The following is a 13,959-nucleotide window of genomic DNA, read 5'->3' as shown; positions in this document are numbered from 1 at the left end:
ACGAATGGACTTCTACATTCACGGGGATGAGACTCCTCAGCTACACGAACATCCCAAGCATACAGCAAGAAATGCATTCTGCATCTTTTCCCATTTTCTCAGTTTCCCTAAAAACTTTTCCTTGCTCTTTGAAAACCCACCTAGCTTCACCAGAGGACAAGGGATGACCTATGGATGTCATCTACCTGGACTCCTGTAAGGTCTTTGATCAGTTCCCCACAGAATTGACAGTACTGCAGTTGTTCATATTGGAGAGAAGGCTCCCGGGAAACCTCATTGCAGCCTCTCAGTATATAAAGGGGACTTATAAGAAAGACTTTAATGAGGCCGGTAGCGACAAGAGAAGGGGCAATTTTTTTAACCTGAAACAGGGTAGGTTTAAATTGCATATAAGGAAGAAATTTTTACAATATGAGTAGTGATATACTGGAACAGGCTGCCCAGAAAAGATGTGGGTGCCCCATCACTGGAAGCATTGAAGGTCAGGTTGGACAGGACTTTAAGCTACCTGATCTAGTGAAAAATGTCCCCTCCCACAAATAGGGGAGGCTGGATGGGGAACACGGTGCTGCAGTCCATAGCAGTCCCTCTCTGTCACTCCTTCCTCCTTATGCTTCTCCCCTGCTCTAGTGCAAGTCCTACACAGGCTGTGGTTCCTCTCATGCTCCTGCATGGCAACTCCACTGGCCACAGGGGAACCTCTGCTCCTGGCCTAGAGCATTTCTTCACCCTTCTTCCTCTCCTTCTCCAACCCTGGTGCTTGCAGGGCTATTCCTCTCACTTCACTCTCTCTGCCACACAGGGTTTTGCCAGTTTTAAAACATGCTTTCCTGGAGGCATGTCACCACTGACACCAAATAAATGTGTAGTCATGAAAGGCTCTATTTTTTTACACAGTCACCATAGGAAAAAAAAAAAGATTAAAATAATTTCAGGCAATTCACTTTTTGATTTTTCCAAGTTATTTGATTTTGTTTAACATCCATGTACTCCCACTGAGATGCTCCTTTATTTGTGGGTCTTTCAGATACCTTCAAAAAGCCAACTTGTCATACAGAAGGCAAATGGACCACAAGTAAACATGTATTTTATTCCTTCTGATTTTTTTTCAAGAATAACGACTCTAGATGGCACCAAAACTATAACAGAGACAACAGCATGAGACAAGCAGGATTTCAAGCTCCTTGTATCCCTTTGAGAAATGTATTTCTGAAATTATTTACGACTAAAAGTGATCCAAGACATTTTAACCAGGGAACAATAAATATTCACTGTTTTGGGTTTTAAAGGTGACACGAGTTACCCTAAAGAGGTAAGACCTGAGCACCTACCACACATCAGTAGCTAAGGCAGCAACAGACTTACCCGCCACTTCCCTTTCTGGGCCAACCTTTCTATCACTGCTTGCCAGATCAGTGCATCAAACCTTGCACTGAAAATATAGTCATATGCAGGGGGAAAAACTGGTGGAAACACTCGTTCATCTGCAAAAACAAGCAGTCAAGACAACTATTTAGTAAACACAGCACTTTTAAAGTTGTAATCTCCAACCAAATTACTTCATTGCACAGCAACAAATTTATCACTGATTAATACCCAGGAGAATGCCAAATGGGAGCTTAAACACCCCGGCCACCTAACTGATGCAGCACCTTGTTATCAGCTGCCAGTCTTAATTAAAGGCGGGGGGGGGGCGGGGGGGGGGGGTGGAATACTTCTTGGTCCTGAAGTAACAGCTCTAAGCCCCAAGACATTGTGAACCTTGTGGTAGTTCTTCCACTTATCTAAAGGTAATCAAGGTCCTTAACAGAGAGCTTCAAGTAAATGCAGCAGGGGCATAACCTGAAATCTCTTGCCATGTCTGCGGGCCCGATTAAACAAAGCCTGTGAACTGGACAAAAAAAACTCCAAAAGTAAAGGAGTGCCTGAGGATATGGCAGGGAGACAGTGCAGACGTTGCTCAAAAGAACCCCACATAATGCCACAGAAAGACCAAATTCTCCCTTTCCACTGTTGCCCATTACCAGCTGCGGAAAAGTCTCCCACACCGGAACACATTTCAATGTAAACTCAGGTTTAAGCTGAGTATTTTCTAATTATTTTCAAATCTTTCCCTTAAAAGAAAAGCAGAGTGGTTCGGACAAAAATAACTACAGCCTTAGGGGTCTGCAGTACCAAATCTCCAGCACTGCCTCTGAATTTTAACTTTTTCAAAGTATTCCAAAACTGACATGTTCTCATGAGACAACACCTCTTCTGTACAGTATTTTGGGATTGTTTGCACCTGCTGTGTACAAACTGGACCAAGTTCACCACAACCTTTTAATGAGGCCACTCAACATATTCATAACCTTTAAACAGACCTGAGAAACTAAGGACCAAAGGAATGATCGCACAAAGGACGCTTCAGGAAGGACTTCTCTTGTCATCACTACTGAAAAGGTCTTAGAAAAATTAAGTTCTTAATTTGAGTTTACCATTGACACTTATGAAGATTCCTGCTATAAAATCAGCAACTTGAGTTCGATCTGCAGAAGCACTCAGGAGAACTAAACCTCTATGAAACATAGAAATCGCCGCATAAGAGTCTGATAACATGATCAATGAGTGGCCAGCTCTATAGTAAGCCTAAGAAAAAAGGAAAGTAAAAAAGGACCATTGTTGAGAAAAGATTCAGAGATCTTTACTACAAAACATTATACTTTTTTCCTAAATTCTCTAATTATGCTATAAAAATGACACTTAGTACTATTTTTACAGCTTCTTAGACACAGATCCAAAAAAAGCGCAATAAACATACCCTGAAATTCACAATATGCTACCAGTGTCATCACAGATGCTATGAAAAATTGATAAAACCTGGAATACAGAACTTGGAAAATAACTACAGGATGAAAGTCATACCATTAGCAACCATGTTTTACCCTAGTCTGGACAGGATTTTTTTTTGTCACAAGATACAGAAAATTAAGTCCGTGTGTTGCTGCATTTTTCAGTATTTACCACAAGGCTCATATTCTTCAGCCAACAGCACCTGAACAAGTTCACATTTACCACTGAACTAGGCTGTACTGACTTAGAGTCACCGTAGAGTCAATTTGTTCAAGCCAGATAACTGGCATGCTGCAATATAACATAAGTGAAATTAATATTTGCATGTAGTTTCACTGTATCTAAATTAAAGACCTTCTACTAAGGTCTCTGGGAGTCTGCAGTAGCTGGTCCAGAAGACTATTTACTATAACAGCCAATCCAAGTGTATGCCTCCACATCATAAATACTACTTATTCCTAGCAGATGAGAATTTAAGTCAATGTGTACTTAATCTATGTGTACTTAATCACAAATGTATTTGTGGTGTATCGTTTGGTTCATGCAAGTACAACACAACCTTGATAACCACGTACTGTTGCCAGGCACTGAAGGCTTGTTAATATGTATAGAATATTAGGGCACACTGCCCAAGACTGCCTTCAAAGCTAATATCACATCCCAGATCAGACTGCTGTAAGTGACCGATGAAATATGCAACATAAGCCAGCCTCTATAAGATAAGTGAACGTAGAGCTGGTGAACCTCACTACCGATAGGATCTGTGCAGCATGCCATGGCCTGACCAGAGACCTGGAAGGTGCTGCATCATCCCCGGGTCTCCAGCATCCCAAGGGCACATGAGACTTAATTACTTACCATCACCTTGTCTGGGATATTAATAAAACAGTTATGTTTCTTGAACATTTTGGTGCCTTTCTTGTTGGGCCCAGAAAGAACTAGCATCTCCTGGTGCAAAAAAGCACTATAGATGTACTATTACAGTAGTAATTCTGATGATCATGTACAAAGTCAGACATGATTCTGGAATTTTATGCTATATTTGCTTATCACACCTCAAAACTAAAACCCAGTAAGAAGCAGATGTTGACACTTGTTTTAAAAAGTAAGGCATGCAAAAACTGCCCGCTTAAATATCTGAATACCTTAACGTACTCCGGATCCCACTGTATGCTCTGGTAGGCTGAAAATGCTGCTTCTCTCCATTTACCAAGGTTGTACAAAGCAGTTGATCTGTTGCAGTGTAAGACAGCTATGTCCCTGGCACACCTGAAAATACGTTTTTAGCATAACTGTTTAATTGCTTGAAAAAGGACACATCGTACTTCATAGTTAGCAACAAGGGGAAAAAAAAAGTCTATGTATCACGCACCTAAACAAACGAGAGGTAAAAATGGAGTTGTAGAAAATAAAGCTAATTTGAACATCACCTATAAAACCTCTGAGTGACATCTTAAATGATATCTTAGTGATACTCTCAGTGATATCTTGGTCTCTTCTGAAGCAGAAAGCAAACCCATTGGAATAATGGAGTATTAGGATTTAGAATAAATTTAGACCATCCTGACACACCAAAATATGCCTCCGAGAAAGCCATTGTTCAGGGACAGGAGAAAACAGACACATGAATGGAAGCTGCTAGATGGGAAGAATGCTAACATCTTGTTCACCAAAAAAAACTAAATGCATTTTACTGTACCATCAGTTGATGAAGTCAGCAGAATTATCCACATTCACACCAGGAAACAAATAAAGAAATGTATTTTAAAGAAGAGAACATACTGAAGTATATAAAGCATCTGCTAGATCCAAGAGTTTCTGGAAAGAGCCGCACACAATTTAGGATTAGTCCACGGGGTACTGGGGAGCCTGGAAAGCCTGACTTGCAAACAGCATGTGCCACAGAACTGCACCCTTTACCTTATTCCAATCTACTAATTTATAATCAAGAAAGTTCTTTCAACTACACTGAACGTGTTCAGAGCACAACTCCTGCATGCAAGCAAAGCCTGGCAATTTATGGCAAGGGGAAAGGAGGCACTCAGCCCCACTCCCTGTGAGGGGCAGGCACTGGACGTAACCTGGTTAGCTCTATCCTCACTTGGTCCTACTCCCAGGAAGGGCAATTCCTGTTTAATTATAAAACTAGTACACTAAAAGTGTGACGAAAGATACACAAAGAGCAGGTGTCAAGGCAAGAAATGGAGTTCCGAGTCAACAGTAGTACCATAAAAATTTCAGACTTGTCTTATAGTTTGACATGTTGTAATTCAAGAATACTTACGGGACCCACTGCATTAACCAACCGAGCATATGCAGAGCTTGATCATACTTTTTGATGGCCAAAGCATAATTTCCATTTTTGAAATCCTGGTTCCCAGCTTCTCTCATAAGCTGTGCATATTCCATGGCATCCATGCTAATTAAGGTGGGGGGAAAATAAAACAAAAGCATTGATTTGTAAGACACTTCTCTCCCTAAAATCCACTTAAATTTTCACCTTTGTTTTTGGCATATTTGAAAAGCAGGACAAAACAACACATCTTTTTTTGTCTGTTGCAATTGCAATAATAAAATACAACTCATAATAGCTCATCTTTACAATTCTTGCCTCAAATTCCCATCCATTTTTCAATCAACCTTTGCTAACCAATTCTATCACTTGTGTTCACTTTTTCTAGTTTTTTTGCTTCAAGTCTAAAACCATATTTTAAATGAAGATTCCAAATTATTTGACTGTGTACCTGCACATTAAATGTGGGAGGAAATATCTAAGAGAACAGAGTTCATATGCTTTAGAAATACATGAAGCTATACATCTCAATTAAACACAGAACTCATTTACTTGGGTTTTATTTCTCTTTATGACTTCTTTGTCCAGCCTCTCTGGCTAGATATTCAATAATTGAATGTATACAAAACTGTATTGAAGCTTGATTACTTCATGCAAATACTCTAACATAAGTATACTAACAGTGCACAAAGACCTTGAATCCAACTTAAAACAGTTATTAAAATGAATATAGCAAGCACCTGAAGAAAACAAAAGTTGAAACAGCACCAACTGCAACAGATTGAAAAAATATTTCATCATTAAAATTGTAAAATCAGCTTCACTACATAAAACTAATCACATGGCCAAGCAGCTAGATAAAGGAAATAAAACCAAGAAGAAGAACAACTACATGTATGTTAAGAAGCAGCACATCAAGATCACAAACAAGAAAAAAACTGAACACTAAAGCCTTGTGTAGAATCATTCTTCACAGATGGATTTTACAATTAAAAACCATTTCCATTACCTGCAAAAAACTGTATGAATTCCTCAAATCATAGTACAATTCAGTAAGATTAATTCACCAAAAAGAATGCACAGAATTACTTACTATCCAGATGTTAGCAGGCCTGAAACAAAACTAGTAACATTATGTAATTCCACCGCCTGTGAACACAATCTGCAAAACCTCGTTACCACAGAGCAAGCTAGATATTTTTAAGTATATAAACCTACAGACAAACTAAGAAACACTACCAACGTATTTTCTCTATAGTACTCCTCATGATGAATCTGAAACATCAAGAATCAGTATTATATTCTGAATACAGGATATGAAGAGGCACACTACAGATGGCATCGCACCTCCCCCATTTATCCAAGCGCAAGAGGCGCTCAGCAGGATGACATCTGCACTGAGCAGCGGCATTGGAGCAGCAGCCCACAACTCTGAAAAGGAACAGCACAAGAACCAAGCGCAACTGTAAAAATCAGATCCAGACTGTTTCAGGCAGGCTGGGAAAAAGCCAGTCAGAAATTAGGTCTTATTTAACTAGACAATTAAACAGTCTGTGACAATGTCTACAAACCAAACACGCTAATTCCAGGGAAGCACCAAGAACAGCTGGAATTCCTGGCTATAAACTAAACTGAAGAAAAATAGGTCCCATCTACCATGACCCCTCACACTAGTGGAGTTCTTGCAACATTTACTCTAGTGACATGGCTCAGCCCCAGCTGGCAACAAAAGCACATCCAACCCTCCTCTCTGCCTTGAAGGGAAGGTGAGGAGAATCAAAAAGAAAGGGTAGAACTTGTGGGCTGGATAAAGATAGTTTAGTAGAACAGCAAAGCAAGAGAAAAATAACAACAACAATAAAAATATACAAAGCAAATGATACACAGTGCAAGTGTCTAGTTGTCTTAGACCCCCTTCCCAGAACTGGAGTTTCCCCAGTCAAAACTCCAAAATGTAGGTCGTGTCAATAACCAGGATGACTGTTGCAGGCTTTTGCAACTACACTCAAGTTTAGAGACCCGAGAGATACAGAGGCATGCAAATCTGACATCCAAGTTAACGATCCAAAAGAATCACTATGATCACTAGCACAGCATGTCTTGCTATTGCCCAACATCCTCCTGCAGCATAAACAATTTTAACTCAAAACCACTGGAATAACTGAAGGCCTATTTATATAAAATCAACTGAGTGTGGCAAGTACTAAACAAAAATGTTGCCTATTACTGTGGCTTAACCAGCAAAGGTAAAGATCACAACTGCATCTGACTATAACCAATGAGAGATTTTGCCATGGTGAGTGTTGTGGGTTAACCCCAGCACACAGTTAAGCACGCACTTCCTCCCAACACCCAGTGGGATGAGGGAAGAGGAGAGAAGGAGTAAAAGCAGGAAAACTTGTGGGTCAAAATAAAAACTGTTTGAAAAGCAAATGAAAAGCAGGAGAGAAAGAAAAAAAAAAAAGGCAAAACAAGTGATGCAAAGGCAATAATTGGCCACCTCCCACTTGTAGACCAGTGCCCAGCCAGTTCCCAAGCTATGGTTGTCTAATGCTCTAAGAGGAGTGTAAAATAAGAACTTTGCCCTGCTTCAAGGGAATTTCCCCCCTACCCTGCTTACATGAACCAGATATAGTAGGAGGTCATGCTGTCCTTAGTGTCGAAGAACAATGAGGCAGCAATCCCAGACGCAGTGGGAGGTCATGCTGTCCTGAGGACTAGCCTGACTCAGCAACCCTAAGAGTAAGTACCACTGAGTAACTAGATGTTCCAGGGAAGGATGTGGACCTCAATGATCCCAAGAGGAATACAAGAATGACAGAATATAAACAGTATTTTGCAGAGGTAGAAGGTTTGGCTTAGCATTAAGTGACTAATAGTCAATTACTTCTATAGTACAAAAGCCCAGTCCTACCTTCAAACAGCAGGGATTCTAGCTCACCTCCCCAAAGAATTGTTTGGGATTCCTCCCCTGAACAGAGACACCCATCAAGGTTACTCCTTGAGACTGAGAGAAAGAGATCCACCCACCGACTGTCAGTATGGGTGAGTAACATCAATCTCTATAAAATCATTACTTATTAAGCTAGTAACATCAAGCTCTAAAATAATTACTTACTAATCTAGCTTTGAACTACTATTCAATATATTGACTTGATCTAGTAAATTATTGATCTATTTGAATATTGATTTAATGCTATAGCTTTTATAACATGTAGTAAATGTTCTGATTAACGTACTGTAGCCTGACTCACACTGTTATCAAAAATAAGTTTCACTTTACGTACAGACATGGTCTAGTCTGCCATCCTTAACTCCACAGGACATCATAAATCACTACCACCCATAACAATAGCCACACTTGCTCAGCAACCCCTACAGTGGGACAGGGGAGGGAATTGAAAAAGCTTCCAAGTTGAGACAAAGACAGTTTAATAGGATAGCAAAGTAAGATATGATGATGATTACGATGGTAATAATAATAATAGCATATACAAAACAAGTGGTGCATGATGTAATTGCTCACCACACGCTGACTGATGCCCACTCCATCCTCGAGCAGCAATGTTCCCTGGTCAACTCCTCACAGTTAGTATGCTGAGCATTAAATCATGTGCTATGGAATATCCCTTTGGGCAGTTTGGATTAGCTGTCCTAGCTGTGCTCCCTCACAGCTTCTTTTGCACTTTCAGCCTCCTCACTGATAAAGCTGAAAAGCTGACTTAAGGTAAGCACTGCTTAGCAACACCAGCGTGTTGTCAATATTATTCTCATACTAAATCCAGAATACAGCACTGTATCAGGTCCAAGGAAGAAAATTAACTCTACCCCAGTATCATGGTCCTATCCTAAGTGGAGACATGATGGTTTGTTTCAGCTATGATCTCGGAGTGAAAAAAACCAACCAAACAAAAGAAAAAAACCACCAAAACAAGTCGGGGGAGTTAAACTTCAATCCAAACAGTAACTTTATTAATTGTGCCCATAAAGTGGCTTGTGATAGAAAGAAAGAGAGAATAAGGAAAAAGATGGGGAAAAAGGGAAGAAAAGGGGGTTTGTAGCTACCACCACGGGTCCACAGACATCCAGCATCTCTGGAGGTCCTGATACAAAAGGCATTCCACTGCTTCTGTCTTTGATCGATGTGATCTCACAGTGGGGAAGATATTCAAAATATAGCTGCTCCAGAGCTGTCTTTTATACTAGTCAATCTCCTTGCGACCCGTCTTTGCTTCTGTGGAGATGTGCTATTCTCCACCTAAGAGGCCACACATGCCAAGAGAAGAGTGTCTGCTTTGGAGGCAGATCTCCTCCTCTTGCACATGCGCTCCTCTCAGCCGTGGTGGTCGACTTGGGGTCCCCTGATGAAGGCCAGTAGTCATCATCTTTCACAGTAGTAGGGAGCAGGGAGGCTTGGAGACAGGTACAAGCATGCTTTTTTTGGGGTATGGGTCTGTCACGAGTCCCATCATTAATTTTCCTGTGTACTTTTCCATTGCTTCATGGATCTTTCACAATAGTAGGGAACAGGGAGGCTTGGAGACAGGTACAAAATATTCTTGAGATAATGAGGTAGGCACAGGTAGCAGGGAGGCTTGGAGATACGTACAAAACATTCCATGCTAGTTCTGTACCAGCTTTGGCCGTTTTCCTGCATCTGTGATTACAGTAAAGTTTTGAGGCTTAGCACCCGATGAGAAATGCTGAGGCAGAAATCGAATCTTTGACCGACTCTTACACCCAGTCAAAAGCAGGACACTCCCTAAGCCTCCCCCTCTCCTTTTTTACTGCCGAGCATGATGATACATGGCATAGACTACCCCTTTGGGCAGTTTGTGTCATCTGCCCAGCTGCATCCCCTACCAACCTCTTGCACATCCCCAATCTATTCACTGGGGAGGGCAGAGTGAGAAACAGAGACAGCTCCAATGCTGTGCAAGCACTGCTCAGCAACAGCTAAAAAATTACTGTATTATCAGCATTGGTTTGGTCACAAATCCGAAACTTAGAACCTGACATATCCTCCCCACACACCCCCCTCAGAAGCTGCTGAAGTGGGGTCCTGCTTTGCTGAGTCGTGATGTGGAGAGGGGCCAGACGGAGGTCTGGTGGCCACTCCATATCAAAGCCCATCTGTGCAGCAAAGATAAAGTAGGGGAGAATGGGCGATTATGTCTCTGCCACTCATTTAGCCTATCAGAACGACCAAACTGGCCCACAGTCACTCCCCTCTCCCACATACCAACACAGGTGTGCAGATATACATCCTAACTGTGAAACAAAACAAGACTCATAAGTGGTCCTCAAAGAAAAAAGTATTAATAAGACTTACGAATTCCTCGCGATGGGAACATCCTGATCTACGACCCTGGAATTGTCTGGATTCATACACACTGGTGGGGGTTGCACGGCAATCCGTTGTTTCTCAGACCACTGGCGCTACTGATAAGATTGGGCTGACTGGGACCCCAAATGTTCAGTACAAACTATAAAAGACTGACAGGAGCAAGCAGAAAATGGAGCTCCCTCTCAGCTGGCCTGAGACCACCCCCCACCGATGTCGTCCACAACCCACGGGCACCGCACCAGAGCATTTGCAGAAACTTCACTCGCAGTAGCTTTGAGGAAACATCTAAAGACTCTACCACTGAACTCTGTATAAGTCGTATGGTCCTTTCCAAACCCTTACAGGATGCTAATTTTGGTCTAGACTTAAGCTTATATTCTTGACTTAGAATTGTAACATTATAGGTAATAAACTAAATGTTTAAATACAATTCTGGGTCCTACCCCGACTACCTTCTGGGTGTCTATGTGTTTCCACTATATACGGGCTATAGTGGAAAAAAATTAACTCCATCCCAACCAGACACAGTACAGTAAGACAGGTTCTCCTCATAAAGCAGGGATTTCTCCTAAGCTATGGAGTCTATGAGACACATAAGTGTGCTGGCATACCCTAAACTCCAGGAAACCCTTCCAAGTGCATTGCTGAGACCTTGTCCTTCAAAGAAAAAAACAAACAAAACCAGACAAGATTGCATACTCTATTCACTTTTTTTAAATGGCTCCTGAGGCCACCAGCACAACTGTGTCAGCAAAATGAAGCATATTAACTTCCACTCAAAGAATTAAAACAAAAGATTATACAGTAAAGTCAAAAAGAATCAGTTCCAATCCCTACTGCTGGCAGTGGGCAAAATTCCCATTTACTTCACACATTGCCAATTCTTATGTTACATGATGGCCGGTGTCCCACTGAACTGCTTCAGTCAGACTGCCCTCAGAAGTAGGGAAGTTCTGGGGGTTTACAAGACTAAGTCGATTCTTCTCACTTCAGCAAATAAGCTTGAAAACACAAACAGAGGATGCCCAAAAGAACTATTTGTCATTCTTGAAAAATGTTGTGTTCTTACGCTAGCTATCAGTCTCAACAAGCCAGTTTGTGCTTTCTGAATATCTGATGTCAGCCACACTAAAAGCGCCATAAATCTCACCTGGCAACACTAAAAACTTTACAAAACTCAGAATGAACTCAAAGTGTTTGGTTTTTGTCTGCATTTGGTTTACACATTTTAAAAGAGAAATTGTGTGACATTGCTTATTCACAGAGAAGAAGCGGAAGATCTAAATGGCATACTTTTAATTATTGTTGATACTGAAAGTTAAGCTTTGAGGTTCCATCCCTATGGTATTACTCGGTGATACAATAACATTTTTATTCTTGAGGCACAGTAACTTAATGCAAGCAACAAATTAAGTATAGCGCTCTGGGAAGCTCTATATCTGAATTAAAATTAGCATCCTCATGTTGCCTTGAAATCTGACCTCTTAAGACTGTGCATTCCTCATTCCTATTAGGCAGAGGAATAAATAATCTTTCCTTTTTCTCCCTTAAACTAACGGGCAGACACCACCAACTGGCCAGAGGTAGGGAAAGAAAAAGCCCAACAACACATCTAAACTGTGGCTGACTGATAATTAAATACATTTCATCAGCATTTGAATAATTCATGTTTTCTCATCAGGAAACCTCCAAGCTCTCATTAGCTCTTGTGCAACTAAAGAATGCTGACTCTGAGAGCATGTTGCCACCAAGAAGGAGCCGTTGTGTCACCCCAACTTGCTACATCAGAGGGATCCCTCCAGCTATGTGCCCACCACTGGCATCATCCATCCAGGCAGTCCTGCAGTCATACAGCAAAAGGACACTACAATACAGTCTTCCACATGACACATACAGTATTTCCTAGTATAGATGTATGTGAATGCCAGTGCAGGCCCAAGAAAAGAAAAGAAAAATATAGGATGAGAATGGTCTAGTAGGTCAGAACTTAAGGAAGCAATGCTCTGCCTGCTAGCCAGTTTTATTTGCTTTCCTGACAATAATGACAGCTACCAAAGACATATTTACGGAACACAGCGTCCTCTGAACACGTAAGCAGAACACTAACAGTGAAAAGCAGAAAAAACATATTTATTTCAGGAGCTTTGTTATTCCAATGAATGCTGAAATGACAAAGGAAAAATCTTGAAATCACATGTACTCTCAGCAGAAGCCTTGGAGAAATCACAGACACAAAAATAAAAGTTCTGCAGTCAGGATAACGAGGTTATAACTGACCAGGCCATAAGTAAACACATTAGGAAATCTCACACAGAAAAGGGGAAAGAAGTTAAGATTCAGACATGGCCATTCTCATGGACCTGTTTAGTCTGGAAAAATTGTAGTGGTATTTGTGATTATCAGAACATTTTAGTTAAACGTTCAGCCAGTATCTCATAAAGAATGCATTTAGCCTTTTAAAATACATCAGCTCCTCTTGGGGAGAAGCTGGTCAACTCAAATTAAAAGCCTATGATTCAGATAGTTTCTCATTAGATATCCCTGTTATTAGGGATAGATTCAGATAGATAGGGAGAGCCTATCATTGGATAGATTCTCATTCTGCCCTACAAAACAGAACAAAAGTTTCTTTAACAAGTCACCTTACCAGATTCATGCTAAAACCTGGAAGTGGCAGAAGACCTTTCGCTCCCAGTAAAAGCCAGCACCACTTGGAAAATGAAGAATCAGATTCTAGTGCAAATTTGAAACAAATTAGGGCAAGCAGAGCAGCATAGTTATAGCTTCTTATCGGTGAATGTTGTCCTAAACTTAGCAGAAACTGGATCAAATGAACTTTCTTTATTGCTTCTGGGCCCTATGGCTAGCCAGTGCCCTTTGCATCGCACTACTCCAGAGACGAAGATAGCATGCATATCTGTAGCTGTGTTTGCCTCTGAAAGGACAATGAAAATGATTTCCCAGGTAGATGAAGGCAGAAAACTTTATAAGGTTGTTTCAATCTCAACTGGAGGCCTGTATGCAATCTCCATAACTGGAAACAAACAACCGAAAACATTACGGTTTTTTTCACTTCTCCAGATACCCTTTTTGCTTCTCCAAATATCCTTCCCTCCTACGTGTTCTGCCAGAACCAGCATTAGGGGAACTCGACCTACCTTTTCACGGCTCCACAAGTGCAGTAGCATGCTGAATCCATTCATCTTGCCAGCGCAAAGCACATCTCACTGTTGTGACAGGATTTGTACCTACTCTGGAGCTAGCATGCAAGTGTTATGTCTGTATTTTGAAAGTCAGATATGAGACTTTTCAGTTCTGGCTGTATTTTCAAGAGATAACTAAATGGCTGCTGGTGCACAGAATGAAACATAAGATCCCAGACTGCTCTTAATTTCATAACAAGCTTTCCCCTGGAAAGCCGCTGTGTAGTACACTGATGATTTTAGGGCACAGATACTGTCAGGAACAAGACATGCATCCTTAACAA

The 13,959-nt window shown here is 41.0% G+C and overlaps 2 protein-coding genes across 2 annotated transcripts in view; one reads left to right on the top strand and one right to left on the bottom strand.

The window, feature by feature from the left end:
• The window catches only part of TRANK1 (tetratricopeptide repeat and ankyrin repeat containing 1), a 46,382-nt gene extending 41,132 nt beyond the window's left edge, over nt 1–5,250 (bottom strand). Inside the window, exons 1-4 of the mRNA XM_069859858.1 lie at nt 5,117–5,250; nt 3,978–4,101; nt 2,478–2,628; nt 1,366–1,484 (exon numbers count right to left, since the gene is read on the bottom strand). Coding sequence (XP_069715959.1) covers nt 1,366–1,484; nt 2,478–2,628; nt 3,978–4,101; nt 5,117–5,250 — 528 coding nt within the window. The remainder of the gene's footprint in view (nt 1–1,365; nt 1,485–2,477; nt 2,629–3,977; nt 4,102–5,116) is intronic.
• STAC (SH3 and cysteine rich domain) overlaps nt 1–13,959 on the top strand; it is a 598,932-nt gene that overhangs the window by 245,503 nt on the left and 339,470 nt on the right. The gene's annotated exons all lie outside the window — the stretch shown is intronic.

This window comes from Phaenicophaeus curvirostris, chromosome 6, assembly GCF_032191515.1.
Source record: "Phaenicophaeus curvirostris isolate KB17595 chromosome 6, BPBGC_Pcur_1.0, whole genome shotgun sequence".
In the NCBI taxonomy this organism is placed as follows: domain Eukaryota; kingdom Metazoa; phylum Chordata; class Aves; order Cuculiformes; family Cuculidae; genus Phaenicophaeus; species Phaenicophaeus curvirostris.
Note: the sequence above shows the minus strand (reverse complement) of the source record. Positions and strands in the feature narration are given on the sequence as shown.